This window comes from Sapajus apella, unplaced genomic scaffold (assembly GCF_009761245.1).
Source record: "Sapajus apella isolate SASKATOON/1434 unplaced genomic scaffold, GSC_monkey_1.0 scaffold1, whole genome shotgun sequence".
Lineage (NCBI taxonomy): Eukaryota > Metazoa > Chordata > Mammalia > Primates > Cebidae > Sapajus > Sapajus apella.
Genome location: NW_022436941.1, coordinates 82,661,550 through 82,684,205, shown reverse-complemented (window position 1 = coordinate 82,684,205; position 22,656 = coordinate 82,661,550). Strand labels below are relative to the sequence as shown.

The 22,656-nt window shown below is 37.8% G+C and overlaps 1 protein-coding gene and 1 long non-coding RNA gene across 8 annotated transcripts in view; one reads left to right on the top strand and one right to left on the bottom strand.

Annotated features, from left to right (window-relative positions):
- The first annotated feature begins 6,838 nt into the window (after positions 1-6,838).
- Positions 6,839-12,562, top strand: LOC116553316. Its single transcript, XR_004269700.1, has 3 exons — positions 6,839-6,850; positions 8,040-8,044; positions 12,100-12,562. It is a non-coding gene; the product is annotated as an uncharacterized LOC116553316 (long non-coding RNA).
- Positions 10,888-22,656, bottom strand: part of SLC38A9 (solute carrier family 38 member 9) — a 79,139-nt gene continuing 67,370 nt past the window's right edge. For 4 of the 7 annotated variants that reach the window (XM_032280682.1, XM_032280697.1, XM_032280705.1 and 1 more), the window contains 4 exons: positions 20,475-20,588; positions 18,691-18,839; positions 12,898-12,987; positions 10,892-11,694 (listed from right to left, as the gene is read on the bottom strand). In XM_032280682.1, the coding sequence (XP_032136573.1) occupies positions 11,529-11,694; positions 12,898-12,987; positions 18,691-18,839; positions 20,475-20,588 (519 nt within the window). In that variant the 3' untranslated portion in view covers positions 10,892-11,528. Of the gene's footprint in view, positions 11,695-12,897; positions 12,988-18,690; positions 18,840-20,474; positions 20,589-22,656 lie in introns of all 7 variants that reach the window. The other 3 variants (XM_032280667.1, XM_032280677.1, XR_004269698.1) reach the window with 2 other exon arrangements.

Below are 22,656 nucleotides of genomic sequence, written 5' to 3'. Positions count from 1 at the left end.
TTTTAGAACATTTCTGTCACCCCAGAAAGTTCCCCTATGCCCATTTAATGTCTGCTTCCATCCCCAGTCCTAGGATACCACTGTTGTGCTTTCTGTTTCTATAAACTTGCCCTTTCTAGACATTTCATATACACAGAACCAAACAATATGTAGTCTTTTGCATCTGGCTTATTTCACTTAGTCTGTTAAGGCCCTTGCCCACTTTAATTTTCTTTTTTTTTTTTTTAGACAGGGTCTTGCTCTGTTGCCTAGGCTAGAGTGCAGTGGTAGAATCATAACCTTTGCAACCTCAAATGCCTTGGCTCAAGCACTCCTCCAACCTTGGCCTCCTGAGTAGCTGGGACTACAGACACATGCCACCATCCCTGGAAAATTGTTTAATTTTTAGGAGAGATGAGGTCTCGATATGTTGCCTAAGCTGGTCTTGAGCTCCTGGGCTCAAGTGATCCTCCTGCTTTGGCCTGCCAAAGTATTAAGATTACAGTTGTGAACCACCATGTCCAGCCCTGTGCCTATTCTTCTACTGGGCCACTGAAGGATTTTACAGAGAAGGGCATAGTCAGTTTCATATTAATTAAAGATAATTCTGGGAGCACTAGAAAAGATGGCTCTATCTTTGCATTTCCAACCTTAGGACAATGAGTAGAAGTTTACTGCATTGGTTTGGGCTTTAATCTATCTGCAATAAAGGTTATATATAATATGGCACTGAGGAGTAATAAAATTATTTATTTGAATCAAGTCTTAGTTTCCTCTCCTCAAGGAGTGTCATAAATTTCTAATTTAATTTCTAAAAAATCTTAACATTAATCCTTTAAAGTTGAGGCCAGCTGTGGTGGTTCATACCTGTAATCCCAGTACTTTGGGAGGCCAAGGCAGCCAGATCACCTAAGGTTGGAAGTTCAAGACCAGCCTGACTAACATGGAGAAGTCCCGTCTCTACTAAAAAATACAAAATTAGCCAGGTGTGGTGGCACATGCTGTAATCCCAGCTACTCAGGAGGCTGAGGCAGGAGAATCACTTAAACCTAGAGAAGGAGGTTGTGGTAAGCTGAGATTGTGCCATTGCACTCCAGCCTGGGCAACAAGAGTGAAACTCCATCTCAATAAATAAATAAATAAAGTTGATATTACTTTAGTGCAGTAGAATTAGATCCTTTCTGGAACAAGGTGGGGTAGAAAGAAATGTTGCCTTACTCTAATGTTGCTCTTGGTTGCTTGTTTTCTGCAAGAGCCCTTAAAACTTTCCTCATCCTTAAGATAGACTAATACCAGTAACTCTTTGAAAGTTAAACAGTTCTTTAAATTCTTTATTATTGCTGAAAGTATCTTTTAAAGGACCCATACCCAGGTAAAAACTTTCCAGTCTATAAAAGAAAAATGTCCACTTTGATCCCAAGTTAACCATGACTGAATTTGTATTTAACTGTTCCAGGAATAAAAGCTTAGGTTTGGTAAAAGTTGCAGTTTTTTTTTTTTTTTTTTTTTTTTTTTTAGGGAGAACAAACCTGGCCTTGGAATTCGGAGTCCTGGTTTCCAGCCCCAGCTCCACCCAGTTCTTTTTTTTTTTTTTTTTTTTAAAAAAAAAAAAAGAAGAAAGAAAAAAAAAAAAAGAAGGAGAGGAAGAAAGAGGAAGAGGAAGAGGGAGAGAGAACGGGGGTGTTGCTTTATTGCCGGGGCTAGAATGCAGTCTAAAAATGGGTATGCCTATAATTGTGCTTAATAATAGAGACATGAAAAAAAAATGAGGGAAGAAAATAACAAGCAGCCAACCAATATTTCATTTAAACCTGTAAATAGGTGTGATGTGGTACTGATAAGAATGTATATTGTGTGTATTTAAAGTGGAGAGTTCTATAAATGTAATTAAGTTTACTTGTTCCCAATCTGAGTTCAAATCCTGGATATCGTTGTTAATTTTCTGTCTCATTGATCTGTCTAATATTGATGTTGAAGTCTCCCACTATTATTGTGTGGGAGTCTAAGTCTCTTTATAAGTCTTATATATCTGAGAATTCCTGTATTGGGTGCGTATATATTTAGGATCTTTAGCTCTTCTTGTTGCATTGATCCTTTTATCATTATGTAATATCCTTCTTTGCTTCTTTTGATCTTTGTTGCTTTAAAGCAACTCCTGCTTTTTATTTATTTATTTTTGCTCTCCATTTGGTTGGTAAATCTTTCTCCATCCCTTTGTTTTGAGTCTTTGTGTATCCTTGCATGTGAGATGGGTCTGGATGCAGCATACTGATGGGTTTTGGCTTTTTTTGCCTGTCTGTGTCTTTGGATTGGGGGATTTAGTTGATTTAAATTTAGAATTAATAATAATATATGTGAGTTTAATACTGCCATTTAATGTTAGCTGGCTGTTTTGCCTATTAGTTGATGTAAAGTCTTGATTATGCTGATGCTCTTTACTTTTTGGTATTTTTTAGAAAGGCTGATACTGGCTGTTCCTTTCTATGTGTAGTGCTTCTTTGAGAAGCTCTTGTAAAGCAGGCCTGGTGGTGATGAAATCTCTGAGTACTTGCTTGTTCACAAAAGATTTTATTTTTCCTTCACTTATGAAGCTTAGTTTGGCTGGATGTAAAATTCTGGGTTGAAAGTTCTTTTCTTTAAGGATGTTGAATATTGATCCCCACTCTCTTCTAGCTTGTAGGGTTTCTGCTGAGAGATCTGCTGTGAGTCTGATAGGCTTCGCTTTATGGGTAACCTGACATTTCTCTCTGGCTGCCCTCAGTATTTTCTCCTTCATTTCAACCCTGGTGAATCTGGCGATTATGTGCCTTGAGGTTGGTCTTCTTGAATATCTTTGTGGTGTTCTCTGTAGTACCTGGAGTTGAATATTGTCCTGCCTTGCTAGGTTGGGAAAGTTTTCCTGAATAATATCCTGAAGCGTATTTTCCAGCTTGGATTGATTCTCTTCGTCACATTCAGGTGCACCTATCAAGCGTAGATTAGGTCTTTTCACGTAGTCCCATGATTCTTGGAGACTTTGCTCGTTCCTTTTTATCCTTTTTTCTCTAATCTTGTCTTTTCGTTTTATTTCATTGAGTTGGTCTTCGACTTCTGATATCTTTTCTTCTGCTTGATGGATTTGGCTGTTAAAACTTGTGCACAGTTCGCGAAGTTCTCGTGTTTTTCAGCTCCATTAATTCACTTACATTCCTCTCTAAATTGTGTATTTTTGTTAACATTTTGTCAAACCTTTTTTCAAAGTTCTTAGTTTCTTTGCATTGGGTTAGAACAAGTTCTTTTAATTCACAGAAGTTTCTTATCATCCACCTTTTGAAGCCTGCGTCTGTTAATGGAACACTCTTTCTCCATCAGGCCTTGTTCCGTTGCTGATGAGGAACTGTGATTCCCCTGTAGAGGGAGACGCGTTCTGATTTTGGGTATTCTCAGCCTTTTTAGGCTGTTTTCTTCCCTTCTTTATAGATTTATCCATCTGTGGTCTTTATAATTACCGTTTTTATAACTGGGTTTCTGAATGGACGTCCAACTTGTTGATTCCCAGCGCTAAAATCTGAGCAACCCACTGCGCCAGCCAAAACAGCGGCGTTAAGATTGATGGTGCTTTTCTGACTCTGCACCAAGAACCGCCGCTCCAAGGCAGCGGCAAAACCACCTCGCCAGCCACAAGAGTCGCGCTGGTGACCCGTGGGGCTCCTCCACTGGGAGTCTCCTGGTGCGTGAGCAACAAAAATTTGTCTGAAAGTGTGGCGTCCTCTTGTTCTCTGCGCTTTCACTGGGAGCTACAATCCTGAGCTGCTAGTGATCAGCCATCTTGGATCTCTCTCCCAAAGTTACAGTTCTTAAAGGTAGTGGAGAAACTCAAAGCTTGACATAATCGAACAAGGTGACTGAAACGTTTCCTCATTATTCCTCCTGCTAACATTCCTTCCTATTGCCCCTGCGCAGTGGTTTGTGGATTGTTTATCTAAAGCTAAACAAGCTGCTTTCAGGGCTCCTTACTGGCATGGGCTCCTTTCTTTTTTTCTGAGACAGAGTCCCACTCTGTTTCCTGGGCTAGAGTGTAGCAACTCAATGCAACTTCCACCTCCTGGGTTCAAGTGATTCTCTTGCCTCAGCCTCCTGAATAGCTGGGATTACAGGCACCTGCCACCATGCCTGGCTAATTTTTGTATTTTCAGTAGAGACGGGGTTTCACCATGTTGGCCAGGCTGGTCTCGAACTCCTGACCTTATGATCCGCCTGCCTCAGCCTCCCAAAGTGCTGGGATTACAGGAGTGAGCCATGGAACCCGGCCGGGCTCCTTTCTAATTTGGGACTCCTAATGTTGTGTATTTCTTTAAAGAGATAACTCCAAACTGTACAAGCCTCAGGCCCCACAAAACCTGAATCTGTCCCTTTCGCCAAAGATCTTTCTCACCTATCTTACAGGTTCTCCATAGGTAGGTTCTTGACTTAGTGAGTTGACTGTATCTATATTTCTACAAGTCTTCTTTTCCATGATTTATCTTAGATATCTTTTTAGAAAAATCTGTTTTGCAAATAATAAAGTAACAACATAAATGATTCACTTAGAATCCCCCATAAAAGGTCATTCATGTTCATTCTGTGACCACATAATGTGATTGTCATTAATGTGGGTTCTTTTGGTCATCACTGTTTTTTTTTTTTTTTTTTTTTTCTCTCAGGCTGGAGTGCAGTGGTGCGTTCACAGCTCATTGCAGCCTTGAACTCCTGGGCTCAAGCAATCCTCCTACTTTCACCTCCCAAGTAGTTAGGACTACAGGTACGTGTGCCACCATGCCTGATTAACTTTCTTTTATTATTTTTTTTAGAGAAAGTGTCTCACTATACTACACAGGCTGGTCTCAAACTCCTGGCCTCAAGTGATCCTCCCACCTCAGCCTCTGGAGTACCTGGGATTACAAGTACAAGCTACTGGACCCAGCTCTAACTTTTTTGAAGCATTTTTATTTGGATAAAAATAATTAACTTTACAGAGACCTGCTTCTTGCAATGTTGTCCTATATTCGTCTCTTCAAAACATGTATGATGTGGCTACGTCACAGCATTCAGTTGACAGGCAGCAGGAAAGGGCAATAGCCTGGCATTTCGGTGACACCTGGAAGGATGACCCGGCTGTTGGTGCTTAGAGGCAGGTGAAGAATATTAAAGTGTCAGAGCCGCATCTGGCTGGTTCACCACTGTATGCTCAGTGCTTAGCATAAGGTCTGGCATCCGGTTAGGACTTAATTATTGACTAAATGACTACTACTGAACCTGCTGACCCCAATTTTATTTTGTAATGGTTTTGGGGCTATGGAACAACATCCTAGATAATAGAATTACCTTATTATTTTCCACAAAGAATCCTGACTAGTTAATTGATTAAACAAGTGTATATTGAGTGCCTACTATGACCGAACATAATAGGATCACTTGGGATTGAGAGAGAGCCAAAGGAAGAAAAATCTGGAGTGTGAGAAATTTCCCATCCCCATCCTAGGCCTGTACTTATGGCCTTAGATAAATAAGAATGGCTAGATGCAGTGGCTCACACCTGTAATCCCAGCACTTTTCGAGGCCGAGTGGGGCGGGTCACTTGAGGTGAGGAGTTTGAGAGAGACCAGCTTGGCCAACATGGCAAAACTCCATCTCTACTGAAAACACAAAAATTAGCCGGGTGTGGTGGCTGGTGCCTAATCCCAACTACTCAGGAGGCTGAGGCAGGAGAATTGCTTGAATCTGGGAAGTGGAAGGTTCAGTGAGCTGAGATTGCACCACTGCACTCCAGCCTGCATGACAGGGCGAGACTCTGTCTCAAAAAAAAAAAAAAGGAGAGGTTGAAAAAGACATAGCTTTATTTCATTTTTTTAGAAGAGCTGGAAAATAAAGAGAGATAACACTGGGGAAAAAGTACTAGTATTTAGAAAAGGCAGAAAATTAGAGCTGTCTATTGGCTTAAGTGACTCTGGAGGATTAGGACATCAAGCTCTTCTATCTCTATCTTAACATTCATGGGCAATATTCTTAGAGAGGTCACAACAGTATGTTGTCCTGAAGAGACAGTCATTTTAGGTTTCAGTTAACATAATATAATGCATGTCTTTCTCTAGGACGAGAACACCTGGGGACACTCCTTGGGGCCTGATGCGAGGCACAGGCGCAAAGTCACTTGAGAAGTTTGGCCCTGCGAAAGATGGAACCCAGCTTCTTCCTGGCCTGAGGCCAGTGCTACCAGGCAATAACATTTCCCAGCAAAACTAAATTAAACAAAATCCCAGAGTTGTTTTCCTTCAAATTATCTTTGATTTAATTTCTTCTTTTATATAAAAGACAACAAATTACATTTCAGAGAATAATGTTTAAGTTATAAGGTTCCCGTCAGAGCTATTTCACAATATGTGTTTACATAATCTGAAGTGAAGGCGGCAGTCGACTGTAAAACCAGCCAGCCAGGCCAGTTTGTGTGCATGTGGGGATTAATTTCACTTTGGATCACAAACTAATGTAACATTCTATTGTTTAGGTGTCAACTAGATTTGGATTTTGTTTTGGACATTTGAATGGAGATGAAATTGAGTTTAAAACAAAACAAAAAACACCACCGCCAGATTGTAAAAGCAATTACGTCAGTGCTTGGTAAAGAAAATATGTAACATCAATATTTTCTACTCTTATCGATGAGTTCAAACATTTGATGTTTTAAATATTGATATTTAAATAAGTCAAATCTTTGGTGAGAAAAATTTATACATTTTTCTGTTTGTACCACCCAATGTGTTACTAATTATTTGCCCTATCACTCCATTGTGCTTTGCTGTCCAAGATTTACAGAAGTGAATAATGCAGTGTGTTCAAAATGCAAAGAGAATAAGTAGCATACAGAAGCATTAAACTCGCCATAGAAAACTTATCTTAGAGGAAATTTACCAAACTAAAAACAAATACACTTAACCTACATGATAGCATTTGCTGGTGAAGGTACCAAACATTAAATATTGGGCAATTATTAGGAGGAACCTGAAAAGTGGCTCCTTGCTGCTTGACCACTAGGCTTCTTTTTATCAACCCTCCTTGAGGCTCCCAACTGAAAGAGATCTGTTTCTGTAATAGTCCTCAGCATAAATGCCTTGCATCAGTTAATTTTGTACACAGTTCCTTTATGAGATTAAAAGCTGATTTCAGATATGATGTCTTATACAGCTTCATCTCCTCCAAAGCAGTAGACAGAAAACTCTTTTACTTTTATAGTAGCTGCACTGCATTTGCAAAATGTACTTACTATAAAGTATTTCCCTTTAATATAGTCCCAATAAATTTATTCCTCACGCCAAAACATTTTTTTGGGTGTGATGATAAAATTGATTTTGGATGATCACCCACAGGTGTCAAACCTAATTTTTCTTGTCCTTTCTAGCTATCAGCAAATGACATATTCACATACAGGCTTTCTAAGGAAGAACCCTCTAAATAATCCATATTTTATTTTATAATAGCCTCAGTTGTGTGTTAAGCTAAATTCAAAAGTTAAGCATGAGAGCAAAAAGTGAAAGAAATTTAATTAGAAAATCCAAAGAGATGACAGCAAAGAAGGTCTAAAATTAGTTGTAATGTGATATGAATGACTTCATATCTCATCATTCTAATGTGTGGGCCAGGACATACACACTTACAAAGAGTTTTTCTGACCAAACCAAATAACAGGCCAAAAGAGTTGATCTCATGAAAAGAAACTTAAGAAGGCAAAGTCGGCCGGGCACGGTGGCTCACGCCTGTAATCCCAGCACTTTGGGAGGCCGAGGCGGGTGGATCACGAGGTCAAGAGATCGAGACCATCCTGGTCAACATGGTGAAACCCCGTCTCTACTAAAACTACAAAAAATTACCTGGGCATGGTGGCGCTTGCCTGTAATCCCAGCTACTCGGGAGGCTGAGGCAGGAGAATTGCCTGAACCCAGGAGGCCGAGGTTGCGGTGAGATCACGCCATTGCACTCCAGCCTGGGTAACAAGAGCGAAACTCTGTCTCAAAAAAAAAAAAAAAAAAGAAGGCAAAGTCATTCAGCATAAGTCTAATACAAGATTTTAGAAGTTCTAAATTATCAAGTCTTATTTTCTTTAATTTAAAAAATTTTTTTGAGACAAGGTGATCTTACCGTTTCACAGGCTGAAGTGCAGTGGCACAATCAGGGCTCATTGCATCCTTGATCTCCTGTGTTCAAGCAATCCTCTCATCTCAGCCTCCTGGGTAGCTAGGACTACAGCTTCGTGACACTGTGTCCAGCTAATTTTTTTTTTAATTTATTTTTTGTAGAGATAGGGTCTTACTATGTTGTCCTGACTGGTCTTGAACTCTTGGGCTCAACTGATCCCCCTACCTCAGTCTCCCAAGTGCTGGGATCACAGGCATGAACCAATGTGCTCACATCAAGTCTTTTTTTTTTTTTTGAGAAGGAGTCTTGCTCTGTCACCCAAGCTGGAGTAGACTGGCGCGATCCTGGCTCACTGCAACCTCTGCCTCCCGGGTTTAGGCGATTCTCCTGCCTCAGCCTCCCAAGCAGCTGGGATTACAGGTGAGCACCACCATGCCTGGCTAATTTTTGTATTTTTAGTAGAGATGGGTTTTCACTATGTTGGCCAGGCTGGTCTTGAACTCCTGACCACCTCAGGCGATCTGCCCACCTTGGCCTCCCAAAGTACTGGGATTACAAGCATGAGCCACCACACTTGGCCTCACATAAAACTTAAAGAAAACAGAAGCAAAGATCCACAGTCTTTTTTGCTAAATACCACATTCATTGTTTTATTCACTTAGTTCATTAAATGGACAAAAATACATCAAATGATTTTTTTCATGTGTTAAAACATTCAAGTACATTATTGAAAAGAGGCAATGAAAACTCTGTCTCAGCCTCTCAAAGAGCTGGGATGACAGGCATGAGCCACAGTGCCAAGCCCTGTTTCTAAAAACAAGGATAACTGGGGGTAAGCTAGGATTAAGCCTAGATCTCTCACAGAGCTGTCTATGTCTCTTTTGAATCCTATGTCTCTCAACTGAGTAAGATTCTGAAGTCATAAAGATTCAGGGGTTCTCAAGCACAGAGCCACTTTCTCCATTCGTTATACTCCTTTTCTTTCTTTTTTCTTTTTTTTACCTTGATACAAACCATCAATCTTACTCAGATTTTCCCAAATTTACTGTGTGTGTGTGTGTGTGTAGTTCTCATTATACTCCTTTTCTAAGAAAAATCCAGTGATCCAACTCCTACTGCAGAATTTTCCAATTAACTCCTATCAGCAATTTATGTGAACAAAAACTTTTGAGACTACTTCCATCAATGTAACTATGTTCAAAAGGTTATTATTCATAGCTGTAAATTAAGGTTTGTACTGATGAAATAACATCTGAGATTGACAATATTTCAGTGGAAAAGAAAAAAAAGAGATAGGTGAAGCGAATGCAGCCAAGTTTTATAATTACTAAATCTAGGGGATGGGCACGTGGGGCTCACCATATTACTCTACTTTTGAGTGGGCTTCAGAATTTTCATGAGACGTTTTATTAACACAAAAGAGTTTTAGGAAATACAGCTCATCATTAATATAGTTCTATGGCTTTATGAATAGAACAGAAAGCTTTGCTGAAAGAAATGAAAGCTGATCTTGAATCTGAGCTCCTTACCAGGTTTACAAAAACCATTTCTCTTTTTCAAAGGAAGGAAATAACATGAATCCATACACTATCCTGAGAGGTGAACATACAATATGTTTTTAAACTTTAGTTTAAAATTAGAGAAATCTAATTTTTTCAGAAAAGAAACATTACCATGTTGTATCCTGAGCTGGACACAGAGGCTGTATTACTTGAAAAATGTGAATTTGGATTCTAGTTAGTTCAGAAGAAAAAAGTGAAGAGTGTCAATTCCAAGGATCCAGATTCCTTAATCCTTTTCTCAGATTTAAGGAGTTGTTCTTATAAAGATTTAACCCGTACTATCAGAGGCAGGTGAACCAGCGCAACTCAGTCTTGAACAGGAGCTGAGTAAAATGAGGCTGACCTACTGGGCTGCATTCCCAGATAATTAAGGCATTCTAAGTCACAGGATGAGATAGGTAATCTGCACAAAATACAGATCATAAAGATCTTGCTGATAAAACAGGTTGCAGTCAAGAAGCTGGCTAAAACCCACCAAAACCAAGATGGCAATGAGAGTGACCTCTGGTCGTCCTCACTGCTACCCTCCCACCGGTGCCATGACAGTTTACAAATGCCATGGCAAGGTCAGGAAGTTAGCCTCTATGGTCTAAAAGGGGAGGCATGAATAATCCACCCCTTGATTTGCATATCATCAAGAAATAACCATAAAAATGGGCAACAAGCAGCCCTTGGGGCTGCTCTGTCTATGGAGTTGCTATTTTCATTCCTTTACTTTCCTAATAAGCTTGCTTTTACTTTCCTCTGTGGACTCGCCCTGAATTCTTTCTTGTGCAAGATCCAAGAACCCACTCTCCGGGTCTGGATCAGGACCCCTTTCCGGTAACAGTACCGCCAGTTACAGAAGTAGGCCAACGAAGGTCTCTTTCTGGAGGTCATACCTCAAACAAAATGAATCCTTTCCTGTGGTATAGAAACCACGTCCACCCCCATAGGACACAAGATATGGTGGGCTGAGGCCTCTTCCTGCCTGGCCCCTTCTCCGTTCACCTTCTCCCCCATGGCTCCTCTCTACTATGCTTTCCCCACTGGGTCTGTCATGACAGTCTATACTGGGATCTCAGGGATCCAAAAAGTGAAAGCAACCCCCGGAGTCTATGGGGACAATCATTCTTGTTCCTATGAAGAATCTGGCTTGGGGAACTGTAATTTTGATCTAAGTCACTGTTACTGGATTAGAAATAAAAGAGGAGTCAGACAGCAACAAATTCTCCTACTTTATTTTGTATACATTTCATGATCATGGGGACTACATTGACATTGCTTTTGTCTCACTTTTTCTTCAAATAAACATTAAAGACTCAGTTAAGAATGTACTCTATTAACACTGATACCATGAAAACATCTTTTAAAAAATGAGGTATTTGACTTACTGTCCCAAACAGTAGAGGTTTGGGCAAACTGCAGAAACGGTCTAGTAAGTAAGAAAATGAAAGTGAATACACTGAAACATAAAACAGAAGAAGGATTTGGCAATATGCTGCTGTGACACCCTGAGAATCTTTATTGCAGGCAAAATAAATCCACCACTTTTTATCTCTAAAAGCAAAACCAGCATGATTTCTTCCTAGGGCATACATTTCTATTCAGAAAAGATCACAGAATGAAGAGGGGAGTTAATATGAGAAAGTAAAGACACTAAGATCATTCTTTTTGCCCCTTTCCCCACCCCAATACAAAAATACTTATTAATGGGCCACTATTTCCCTTGCTTTCAAATTATCTTAGAAAACATTTAGAATTACACAACAGCAGCATTTACAAGTGTATTTATATAGAACTGTTGTCAAGGCTCAAAACACCATGAAAGCTCTTGAGAAAACAAACAGTTGAGGTATTTCACATAAAAAACTGAACAATCAGGTTAGCCACACCCAAAATGATGATGAAAACGTGAAAGATTAATTTAGGCCACGTCAGACGCTCTTCTTGGTGGAGGGAAATTATATAGATGAGTGATGGATATATGAATACAAAGGCCAGGCCGCATGCTGCTCCTGAGTATCTGCAAAATAAAAGCTTTTGGGGTTAATATTCATCTTTTACTTTGCTTTTTCTGATTTACAACTAAGGTCAACATAGCACAATTTAAATCTTCCTCAGTCTGATATCTCAAGAAACGTTATTTTTGATTCATTTGTTGTTGGCATAAAGCATTTGGGTTCCAAACTTTCTTTGCTTGCTAAGTTAATATAAAATATGATTTCCTGCTCATCTTTATAGCATCTGCTTGACAACGAGTTTTTATTCATCCCTCAAATCTCTGTAGTTCTCTGTGTTTGAGTGATTGTGGCTACTTCCTCAGAAACATCTGGAGCTAGGCCTCCTATCTTTGATCTTTTATAAACTAATTACTCATTCTGAGTTTTTGAGAGACCGTTAGCATCTGTTTAAGTATGAGAACAGACAGATACTTAGACATGAGACTGTGACAGAGAAATATGCACTTTCTTCTCCTTTTCTCTATACTTGGGTTTTCTTGAGGAACAGTTTAATAGGAACTTGTAAGCCCATTATATTCAATAAGCATCGGGTTTTCAATCTCCCCCTCTTGTTCCTTGTTACTTAGGTAACACTTAGGTAAGTATGTTAAAAAAAAAATGACTAATTCCTGCTGTGTATAGTAAGAGAAATCAGATCATTCTAAATCCCAATTTCCCATGATAATTTGAGGTACAACTTTATTCCTACTCTATTCATCCTGTCATGTTTTTAGAATAAGGATATTAAAGAAAGCCATCTTGGGTCTAAACTCTTACTTAAGCTCTTACTTTTTGACTACAATTAATACTGAAATATATTTTTGAGTGGAAATTGATGAAGGAACTTAGAATGGATTAAGGAAGCTTTGACAAATAAAGGATCTCCCAGGTACTCCCAAAAAGTTTACATATATTAAAAATAACTTTTTATTTTGGATAGAGAGAGGAAATAAAGTAGAAGATGATGAGAAAAAGAAAAAGAAAATGATGCCTGAGGCTAAGGGATAATTGGGCTTCTAGAGTGAGTTCTTCACCAGAACAAGCAGAAATGGAAGATAATGAGCATCTTAACTGACACCAAGAGGCTGCATTTGAATATTAGTAGTTTTAAATACTCATAGGAATTTCATACAATTAAATTAAAACAACAACAACAATGACAATGAGAAAGGCCTAAAAATAAAGACCAATATGCGTAAGGGCGCCATTCCCTTACAAGGCAGTACCTTATGATCCCGCCTATGTTTGGGTAGAAACAGGCCATGATCACTCCAGCTCCCACAACAATTAGATTAAGAATCAGCACGTGGAAAATGCTAGAAGTTGAGAAGAGAGTTTGGAGGAAAGAAAAAATATAAAAACAGGCAAATTATAACCACTAATATGAGAATACAGATCATTCTTAAATATTAAAATGTCTTAAGCTCAGTAAAATCACAGCAAAAATAGAAGGCAACAGTAGTCCCCAATTTTGGTAACAAGAAACTGAAATCAGCTCTTTTGTGCAATTATACTGGTTAAATTTTGTGGAAGCACACTGGTAGTGTGCATCAGAATTTACATTCTTTTATCTATGATTCCATTTGAAGTATCTTGAGAAATAATCCAAACAATGAAAATGCTATGAATATGAAGATATTTATGGAAAAAGAGAAGCATCTTGGACATAGTAAGGCAACAATTTACTTGATAGAATATGTTAAAAATTATTTAAAATAACGTCACTATTACCTTGTAAGGTAAAATACTACCTAGGCAATTCAGAAAAAAAGCCAGCTAGATTTTCATTACACAAGAAAACCCCAAAAAACATTTGAAAACAATATTAGAAGGACATACACGGAGAAGGCAGTAGTGATTCTGTTACAATTTGGGGTTTTGGATAATATTCCCTCTTTTCTATATTTAACAAACTTTTCATAAAGTGTTTAAATTACTTTTACATTAAAAAACACTATGTTAAGGGAAAGACAAAATGGGCAGGTTTTTATTTTGCAGATTTAACCACTTAAAGCTACTCACTACCATGTGCAGAATATTGACTAAATGCTTTAACTAGATATTAACAATTCAAGGTTTAGAAATGAATTTTGGACACAAAAAACACAATGTAGATGAAAATCTGATGCTGAAGAAATAACTCCATTTTCCCTGAGAATGATTCTCAAAAACCAAATGTACATTTCAAAGCAACCCTTTGGGCCCAAGTTATCAGAGGTTAATTAATCCCAGATAAAGATTACAGACAGAATTAAAAACAAAGAAAATTATTTATACAAATAAGTGGTTAGTCATATACCCTGATGAATTAGAAAGATAACAGGCTTACAGATCTTACTGTTTACCCAGAAACTTCTAACTTAAAATTGCATCAGAGCATTTGGGTTGGTTCCAAGTCTTTGCTACTGTAAACAGTGCCACAGTGAACATACATGTGCATGTGTGTTTATAATAGAATGATTTATAATCCTTTGGGTATATACCCAGTAATGGGATTGCTGGGTCAGGGAAAACCAAATGTCCATCAATGATAGACTGAATAAAGAAAATGTGGCACATATACACCATAGAATATTATGCAGCCATAAAAAAGGATGAGTTCATATCATTTGCAAGGTCATGGATGAAGGTGAAAACCATCATTCTCAGCAAACTGACACAAGAACAAAAAACCAAACACTGCATGTTCTCACTCATAAGTGGGCATTGAACGATGGGAACACATGGACACAGGGAGGGGAACATCACACACCAAGGCCTGTTGGCGGGTGGGGGGCTAGGGAGGGATAGCATTAGGAGAAATACCTAATGTAGATGACAGGGGGATGGATGCAGCAAACCACCATGGCATGTGTATACCTATGTAACAATCCTGCACGATCTGCATATGTACCCCAGAACTTAAAGTATAATAATTTTAAAAAAATTGCTTCAGAGCTTTGAGGTATTGGCTGGGCCTTTGTTATTTCCGTATTGTAAAAGGGAACAACTCTGTATACATAGATGGAGGCAGTTGTATCCATCTGTATTACTTTTCTAAAATTTTAATTAATTATTATTATTTTTCTAAGAGACAGGGTCTTGCTCTCTCATCCAGGCTGCAGTGCAGCAGTACAATCATGGCTCACTGAAGCCTTGAAATTCTGGGCTCAAGCCATACTCCTGCCTCAGCCTCCTGAGTAGCTGGGACTACAGGCATGTGTCACCATGCCCAGTTAACACCCATGTTTTCCATACTGTATTCTTTACTGACAAACACTCTCCAAAGAATAAAAAAGGTCCTTGATAAAGGAGTAAAACATTAATTTGGCTACATCTCATGCTTTGAATACATATCTTTTAAATATTCTGTGTGATCAAATAGGAAGGTCATAATAAAGCACATCTGCTGTGTACTGTAGTACAGTACACCGGAAGTCTTGAGGAAAAATACTTGTGTGGCTGAGATGGAGGGCAATCTAGTTGATTTGCCTACCAAATGCTATTTTTAATTGAACTGCAGTCAAACTGTAGTCATTCAAACTCAGGTGTTTCACAGACATTTTCCTGAAAATGAATGCTATGAGCTTGTCACTTCAAGGAAAAAAACTATCAGTATTTGTTGCCAAAGATAAAATTAAAGCTTGCAAGTACAAACTGGAATTCTGGAAAACATGCATTTGCTACTCTGAGCTCGAGTTTCCCCCTGTTTAAAGGCTCTTATGATAAAATTGGTGACACTATTAATGAAAATGGGTTTTGATATTGTAAAATAAAGTGTGTCAACATTTGGAAGATCCACAGAACTCACTGAACCAATATTTTCCAAATGATCAAACAGATGTTACAAAATCATGCATGCCTAAAAGATCCAAAGTGCAAGATAGGCCAACTGGTTTTCATGTAAACAAGTTTCAGATTCCACATCACAACTCCTAAGAAGTTACTATTTGTCAAGTTTTGGCATAGTATCAAAGAAGAATATCCACAATTATATGAAAAGGCTAATCAAAGTACTTTTTCTTGGCTGGGTGTGGTTGCTCACACCTGTAATCCCAGCACTTTGGGAGGCTGAGGTGGGCAGATCAAAAGGTCAGGACTTTGAGACCAGCCTAGCCAACATAATGAAACCCTGTTTCTACTAAAAATACACACACACACACACACACACACACACACACACACACACAAATTATTAGCTGGGTGTGGTAATGCATGCCTGTAGTCCCAGCTACTCTGGGGACTGAGGCAGGAGAATCACTTGAACCTGGGAGCCAGAGGTTGCAGTGAGCCGAGATCATGCCACTGCACTCTAGCCTGGGTGACAGAGTAAGACGCTGTCCAAAAGAAAAAAAAAAGTATTCTTTTTCTAACTATCTATCTGAGGCTGGATTTTCTTGACAAATCTAAATGAAAACAGCATGTTATAACACTGAATGCGGAAATAGAAGAATCTAATTGTCTACAAGTAAAGCAGACATTAAATAGAGGTTTGCAAACATAAATTAAAAAAATTTTTAAAGTAGTTATTTTTATTTTTTTTTACTTTTAATTTTGGTGGGTACATAGTAGGTGTATATATTTATGGGGTACATAAGATGTTTTCATACAGGCATGCAATACATAATAATCATATCCTGGAGACTGGGGTGTCCATCCCCTGAAAGTGGCTGTTTTTTATAAAAATGTTATTTGTGTTAACAAGTAATAGTTTTATTATTGATTTTAAAGAAATTAAAAATACGTTAAATTCTGTTTTTCAATATTTAAATACTGATAGCTATACCTGCATAAACAAAAGATCCTGGAGTCCTCAATACATTTTTCAGAGTATGAAGAGGTCCTGAGACCAAAAATTATGCTCCAAAGTATGCACACTCTATAGAGTGCTTATAACCAGAAGATAAATGAAAACAACAGTGTGTTCTTGCTGGTAAGGGAAGAACTCTAATGTGAACACAAAAGGGAAATCTCTGACTTTTTCCAAGAAGAAAAAATATTCTTGTAAAGAATACAGAATTTAAAGTATTTTGTAAAGATAGCCACAATTCTACAAAATAATGGCAGAAAACAGGAATAGTGTATTTGCTTAGCATTTTTCATCTATAAGTTCATTGTATTTATTTTCTTTGGTGAATTATAAATACAGCAGAATAGAAACACAACCAGAGGCTTATACTTACTGAGCTCCAATCTTCAGGATGATAACATTAGAACTGTAGCTGCTGTTGTACTTGTCAGTCCTTGAGACCTGGTAACTCGACTTTTGCTTTGTTTTTGAAACCAACATATTTATGGCTAAAATTAGTTACTGAAGAAGCAGACTACATCAGTTCATTTTAAACTAGAACTGATTAAGACCACTTGTTTAGTTGGTTACTGTAAATGTAATTTTTTCCAAATTTATTCAAAAGTTATCTTTATTTAAAAGAACTTATTCCTAATAAAAGTAGACTAGGTTCTTTTCACTAGGATGAACCTATAATAAAACTTAATATAAGAGTAGGAGTTAACCAAGGGTCCACAAGAAGGCTGCAGGGAAACTGTGAAGTGACATGTAGAAATTTCTCTTGGATGAGGGTAACCAGCTTTGAACAGATTTTCAAAAGAACTCACAACTCCTTCATCCCCAATAAGAAGTTAAAAATTATAGCAGTAATTTAAGCTTGTTATATATCAAATAAAAATCATATATCTGATCTTCAGCTCTAAACAGTTGGTCATTTATGTAAAACTGAATAAATGTTAACGAATGTACAGTATAAGTAAGCATTGTTGGACTCAGAAAACCATACCCAAAAATGAAAGCCTCAGAAACAAAAGTTTTGCTCTGACTTTCTGAATCTCAGTCGCATTCTCCCCAAGCGAGCTTAGAAACTAGAATCCCTCTTCCCTAAGGTGGAACATAGAAACCTTTTCCCCCAAACTGGCCTTTTCCTCCAAGCTGGCCATCTAATCTCCCTCTATTTCTGTGTAAAAACTAGCCATAAAGAAATGGTCTGACCTGTCTTGTTTGACTGCAGGTCATAAGACTCCCATTCCATAGAGGGTTCTGCCCCAGGCTCGGATGAAAAAAACATATGCTCAGAGAGGCCAAGAATCTAGACAGAGGGGCCTTGCTGGGTTTCCCCTCTCAGTCTATTAGCATTACACATGGCTGTCCACATAAACCTAACCATAAAAATGGATAATTTCCCCTGTATTTTGGGGTCTTCATTCTAAAGGCTCCCATGTAAAACCACATTCAAATACATTTATATGCCTTCTTTCCTCTTTTTTTTTTTTTTTTTTTCTTTTGGAGAGAGAGTCTCACTGTATCAGTGAGCAATGGCGTGATCTTGGCTCACTGCAGCCTCAGTCTCCTGGGTTCAGGTGATCCTCCTCCTCCCACCTCAGCCTCCTGAGTAACCGGACTATAAGCATGTCCCGCCATGCTCAGCTAATTTTTGAAAACTTTGTAGAAATGGGGTTTCACTATGCTGTCCAGCTTGGTCTTGAACTCCTGGGCTTAAGCAATCCTCCTGCCTTGGCCTCTGAAAGTGCTAGGATGACAGGCATGAGCTACTGAGCCTGGCCCTTTTTGCCTATTAATTTGCCTTTTGTCAGTCATTTTCAGCAAACCTTCAGAGGGCAAAGGGCAAGTTTTCCCTGGGTCCTGATAGTGATATTTAATGATTTCAATGACCAATAATTAAAATAAAAGTGTTGCCTCTCATTAGCCAGACATTGCCAACGTATGTACTATACACTAGAAACTTCTTGGCAATGTGTAAATCAATAGCAATTAAATGATAAGATAAATATAAATGATATCAGAGCTAATTAAATATACTAGAAGGAATAAACTTTAAATCATTCTAGACAAGGGAGTGGCTTCTATTTTTAAAGCTCTTCAGGGAAGAGGACACCAATGATCTATCTTTAGTCACCACATTCATTAGGCATTTTTATAGCAAAAGGATCAGTCACACTTAAACTGACCTGCTTGCACAGTCATTTGTTGCTTGGCACATCTTGCTGGTCAAGAGAAGAGCCCTTACCTAGGATAAATGTCACCGAAGATATGGCCCAAAAGCTGGACACGAGCCAGGTAGCCTAAGAGTGGGTATACAGTCATCATCTGGAACAGCAGGAATATCCTTGCAATGAAGGACAGGGTGTCACTGCTAGGGAAGTTGTCTAAAAAATTCTAATCCAAGAAAGATAATGAGGTCATGTTACAAATCAAATTCAGTACACACACATTCATAAAATGGAATGTCTTCTGTTTATTTTGAACACAGGCACAGGTGCTACTCCAGTTGTGGTTTGTGGACTAGTGCCCATCCACAACTACTTGTTAAGTATTTTTTCAATGAGGTAAGTATATAAATTGAAAGTGTTTAGAAACTTTTACAGAAATCTGACATTGCCACAATTTTATTCTATTTTACAAAAGTCTCAGTCTGCAATATGACATTAAGGCAACAACAAAGACAATTTTGTCCATCACCACACAGACAGATGGAGAAAGCACTGCTCTATATGGTTCAAGCAAAACACCAAAGTCTGTTTTAAAGATTTAAAGAGCTAATTTAATTCAATGTTATTTTACCCTCTCTGGCTCTCTTGCTTTCCTCCTCTAAAGCACTGCAAGCACTTTTGAAGTAAAGATGACAGAATAAGGTGAGAGTACGTCTATCACCTACTACATCATTGTTTAGTCTATCACTAAATTGAAAAGGATTTATCTCTACTTCCTTTCATGACCCTTTTCTCCATTTTGGTTTGGTATCTTAAAGTTAATTACTCAGAATTTTAATTTTTTCTTTCAAATAAAAATACCACAAATATCCCTATTCCCAAGGGAGTAGACTTTGTATGAGTTTGTTCATATCAGGGAAATTTTCAGCAAACATTTGGTTGCCAAAGAACTTCTGGAGTCAAGGAAATCAAGGGAATAAAAACATTTCCAAGCTGCCGTAATAGTAGTAATTCAAACTTATTTCTCTTTTAAAGATGAGAACACTATTAACACGATTCTGCTGAAATAACCATTATAATTCAGCTGTAATAAATCACATTGTACACTCCATTGCACTCTATTAGAGGAATTTCTTCTGACCAGAAAGTCACTTGTGAAATGTTTTTTGTGGGAAATTCTTCAGTCACATATAACTAACGACTATACTATTGCTAAGTTTTTGATGGGTTAAATCAAAGAAAATATTACTTATGGCAATCTTTTACTAAAATATTTTTTTCTTTTACTCTGTCTCTTTTTTCTTTTTAACCCTCTGGTAACTCATAGAACATCTCTCTCTCTTTTTTTAACAGTCAAATACTCTTTTTTTGTTCTGTTGCCTGTCACTCAGTGTAAGAATGAGAGTCTGATTAATCCTTAGGGTCTGATTAAACTAAGACTCTAGTTTATCCGAGGGCATTTCCGATGTGGGTTTTGGAAAATAGGGAGTGCAATGTATTCTCCGTGGAGGTTTTATAACTACGTGAGAACTACTTTTAACAGTTCCCCGCAAAAAGAGAAATATATGTACATAATAGAAGTCACTTATTTGAGTACCACAAGATGCCTAGCATGCAGTACATTATCTCAGAGTCCATCTAAAAATCAAATGGGGTACTTATTATACTATTTAACGGAAAAGAAAAATAAAGCTTAGAAAGAAAAGGGAAGGTGCCTAAGTTTGCATTCTTGGAGTAGATAGCAGAGATGGTATTAAAACCCAGGTCTATCTGATGTTATATCTTGCCACTGTATCACCCTGCCTACTATAAATACATGAAGGTATACACAATCACACAGAGAGAGTACACAGTGCCTTACCTGCTCAATACAATCTTTGGATAATGGAGGCGAAGGAAATGAAGCAAAAACCAGGACTCCAATATAGAGATAAGTTAATGTCACCAGCATATAAGCAATGCACAGGTCCCTCACCTGTAAATACAGAGCAAAAGTCCCATAATATTGAAGACCTTGAGGTAAGTCTACCTGAATAGGCTAAGAAGATTCACAAATAAATACAAAAATCGTCTTTTTACCTCATGTATGTGTGTATATTTCTAGATATTCAATCTGTTCATAGAAAGTAGTTAAAACAAAATCCACACACTTTACAATTAGTCTGCCAATTTTTTTTTAAAAAGTAGTCTGAAGTATGTAGACTAAGCTACCTGTTGGCAGACTTAGAAGTTAACATAAACAGTGGTTTAACATGACTGAAATTTTGAATTAATTTCAAAAGGTGATTTAGTTACCAAATTATAAAATATTTAACTACAATAATAAAGCTGAGGAACAACAAGAAAGTAAGCATGAGCCACTTCAGTATGGTCTGCAACATTTTAAAATTCTTCCTTTGGTAAATTAACTTACATCATTAAAACATGCCTAGTGCGCAGCAAAGAACATATTATAATATATTTAATAAATAAAGCTAGTTAAAGAACAGACAACAAGCAGTATTAAAGACAAGCTTAATAAACCTAAACAGTAAACAAAAGGAAATCAAAAGGCAGCTGTTCCAACAGCTGCACAATGTTACAGGAATCAGCAAACAAATACAGAACATTAAATAAAGTGGACTGCTTTCTTCTACTGCGGTTCCCACCCTTCCAACCTCCCATCTCCATGCAAAGTAAAAAGCTCCAAGATATTTAATGTAGCCAGCTGTCCAATCCAAACAGAACAGACTCCCCAGCTCAAAAATCTGGTCTTCATCACCACTAAAGTATTAGCCAAACAATTCATCACAACTAAATTATGGCAATAAGCCTATTTATTTTTCACTTTAAACAAAAATAACTTTGAAAGCCAAGGAAACAAATTAGAAAAAAAATAAAAACATTTGATAGCATAATAAGAAAACTGGACATTTGGTATTAGAAAACATTTCTGACTTTTTGGATTACTTTCTTCCTTAAATGGGCTAAAGTAGTAGAGTTTTATAAATTTGAATGTTGATAAATGCAGTTAAAAAGTAAGTGACAAGTTTTGAGAAATCTTAAGGTCAGGTCTAAATTGACAATCAGCTTGAAAGCAAATCAGGGATTTAAAACCCCAAATTAGATGGTGGATAAGCCCATGGAGCTAAAGCCTTATGCAGATTGGTTCCAGCCCTCTCAAAATGCTTCTAATGGTTTAGGAATGAGGAAGAGGATGACCAGACCTCCAGGGGGGTTTTCAAAATCATTCTTTAGTTCATGAAGCTGTAGGTCTGACGGGAAGCCAGACTTCAGTCATCCCTAGGGTTGCCTCAGGATCTTGTGTGGGATGAACAGCAATGAACCAAGCCAAATAAACTTTTTCATCAAAGAGCAGTAGTTTCCCATTATGTTGTCTGAACGTCATTCTACACTCAACTTACTCAATGCCACTCAAGAACAGAGGTAGCCTTGTAAAAAAATCTTGGGAGGCATAGCAGCTGTGCCTAAGACAGCTCTGTAGGGATAGCCACCATTCCATAGACAGTTTTCAGCTTATCTGCTACCTGATCACCACATTATTTTGGTCTAACTTCTTGCAAAGAATCATACTTTGGGGGAAATCTAATGAAGATGTAAAGGCTATGGTGCAGGGTTTCCAATAAGAGTTTTCCCCTCTGCTTCTCTGTTCTCATTGCACTATATACATGTCTCAAATATAGCAACTATTCCATTGTACTGATAGTCATTAATTTTTATTATAAAAGTAATCCACATGCATGATATATAGAATTTCAAGTGCAGATAAAATGTCCCTTGACATTCCTAAAATAGCCAAGGTTAATAGTTTGGTATCATGTTGGTTTTTAAATTTTTCTCTAAATGTGTCTGTACCACAAGACTCCGGGATTCTCAGGACAGGGACCATGTCTTTTTCTTCTTTATTATCCTCAATATCCAGGACCACACCTGGTTCATAGGAGGAACTTGGTAAATGTAGATAAAGAATAATAGCCATATTAGCTTTATTAAGTGCTTATAGGTGCCAGGCTCTGTTGCTAAGCACATTACAAACGTCATTT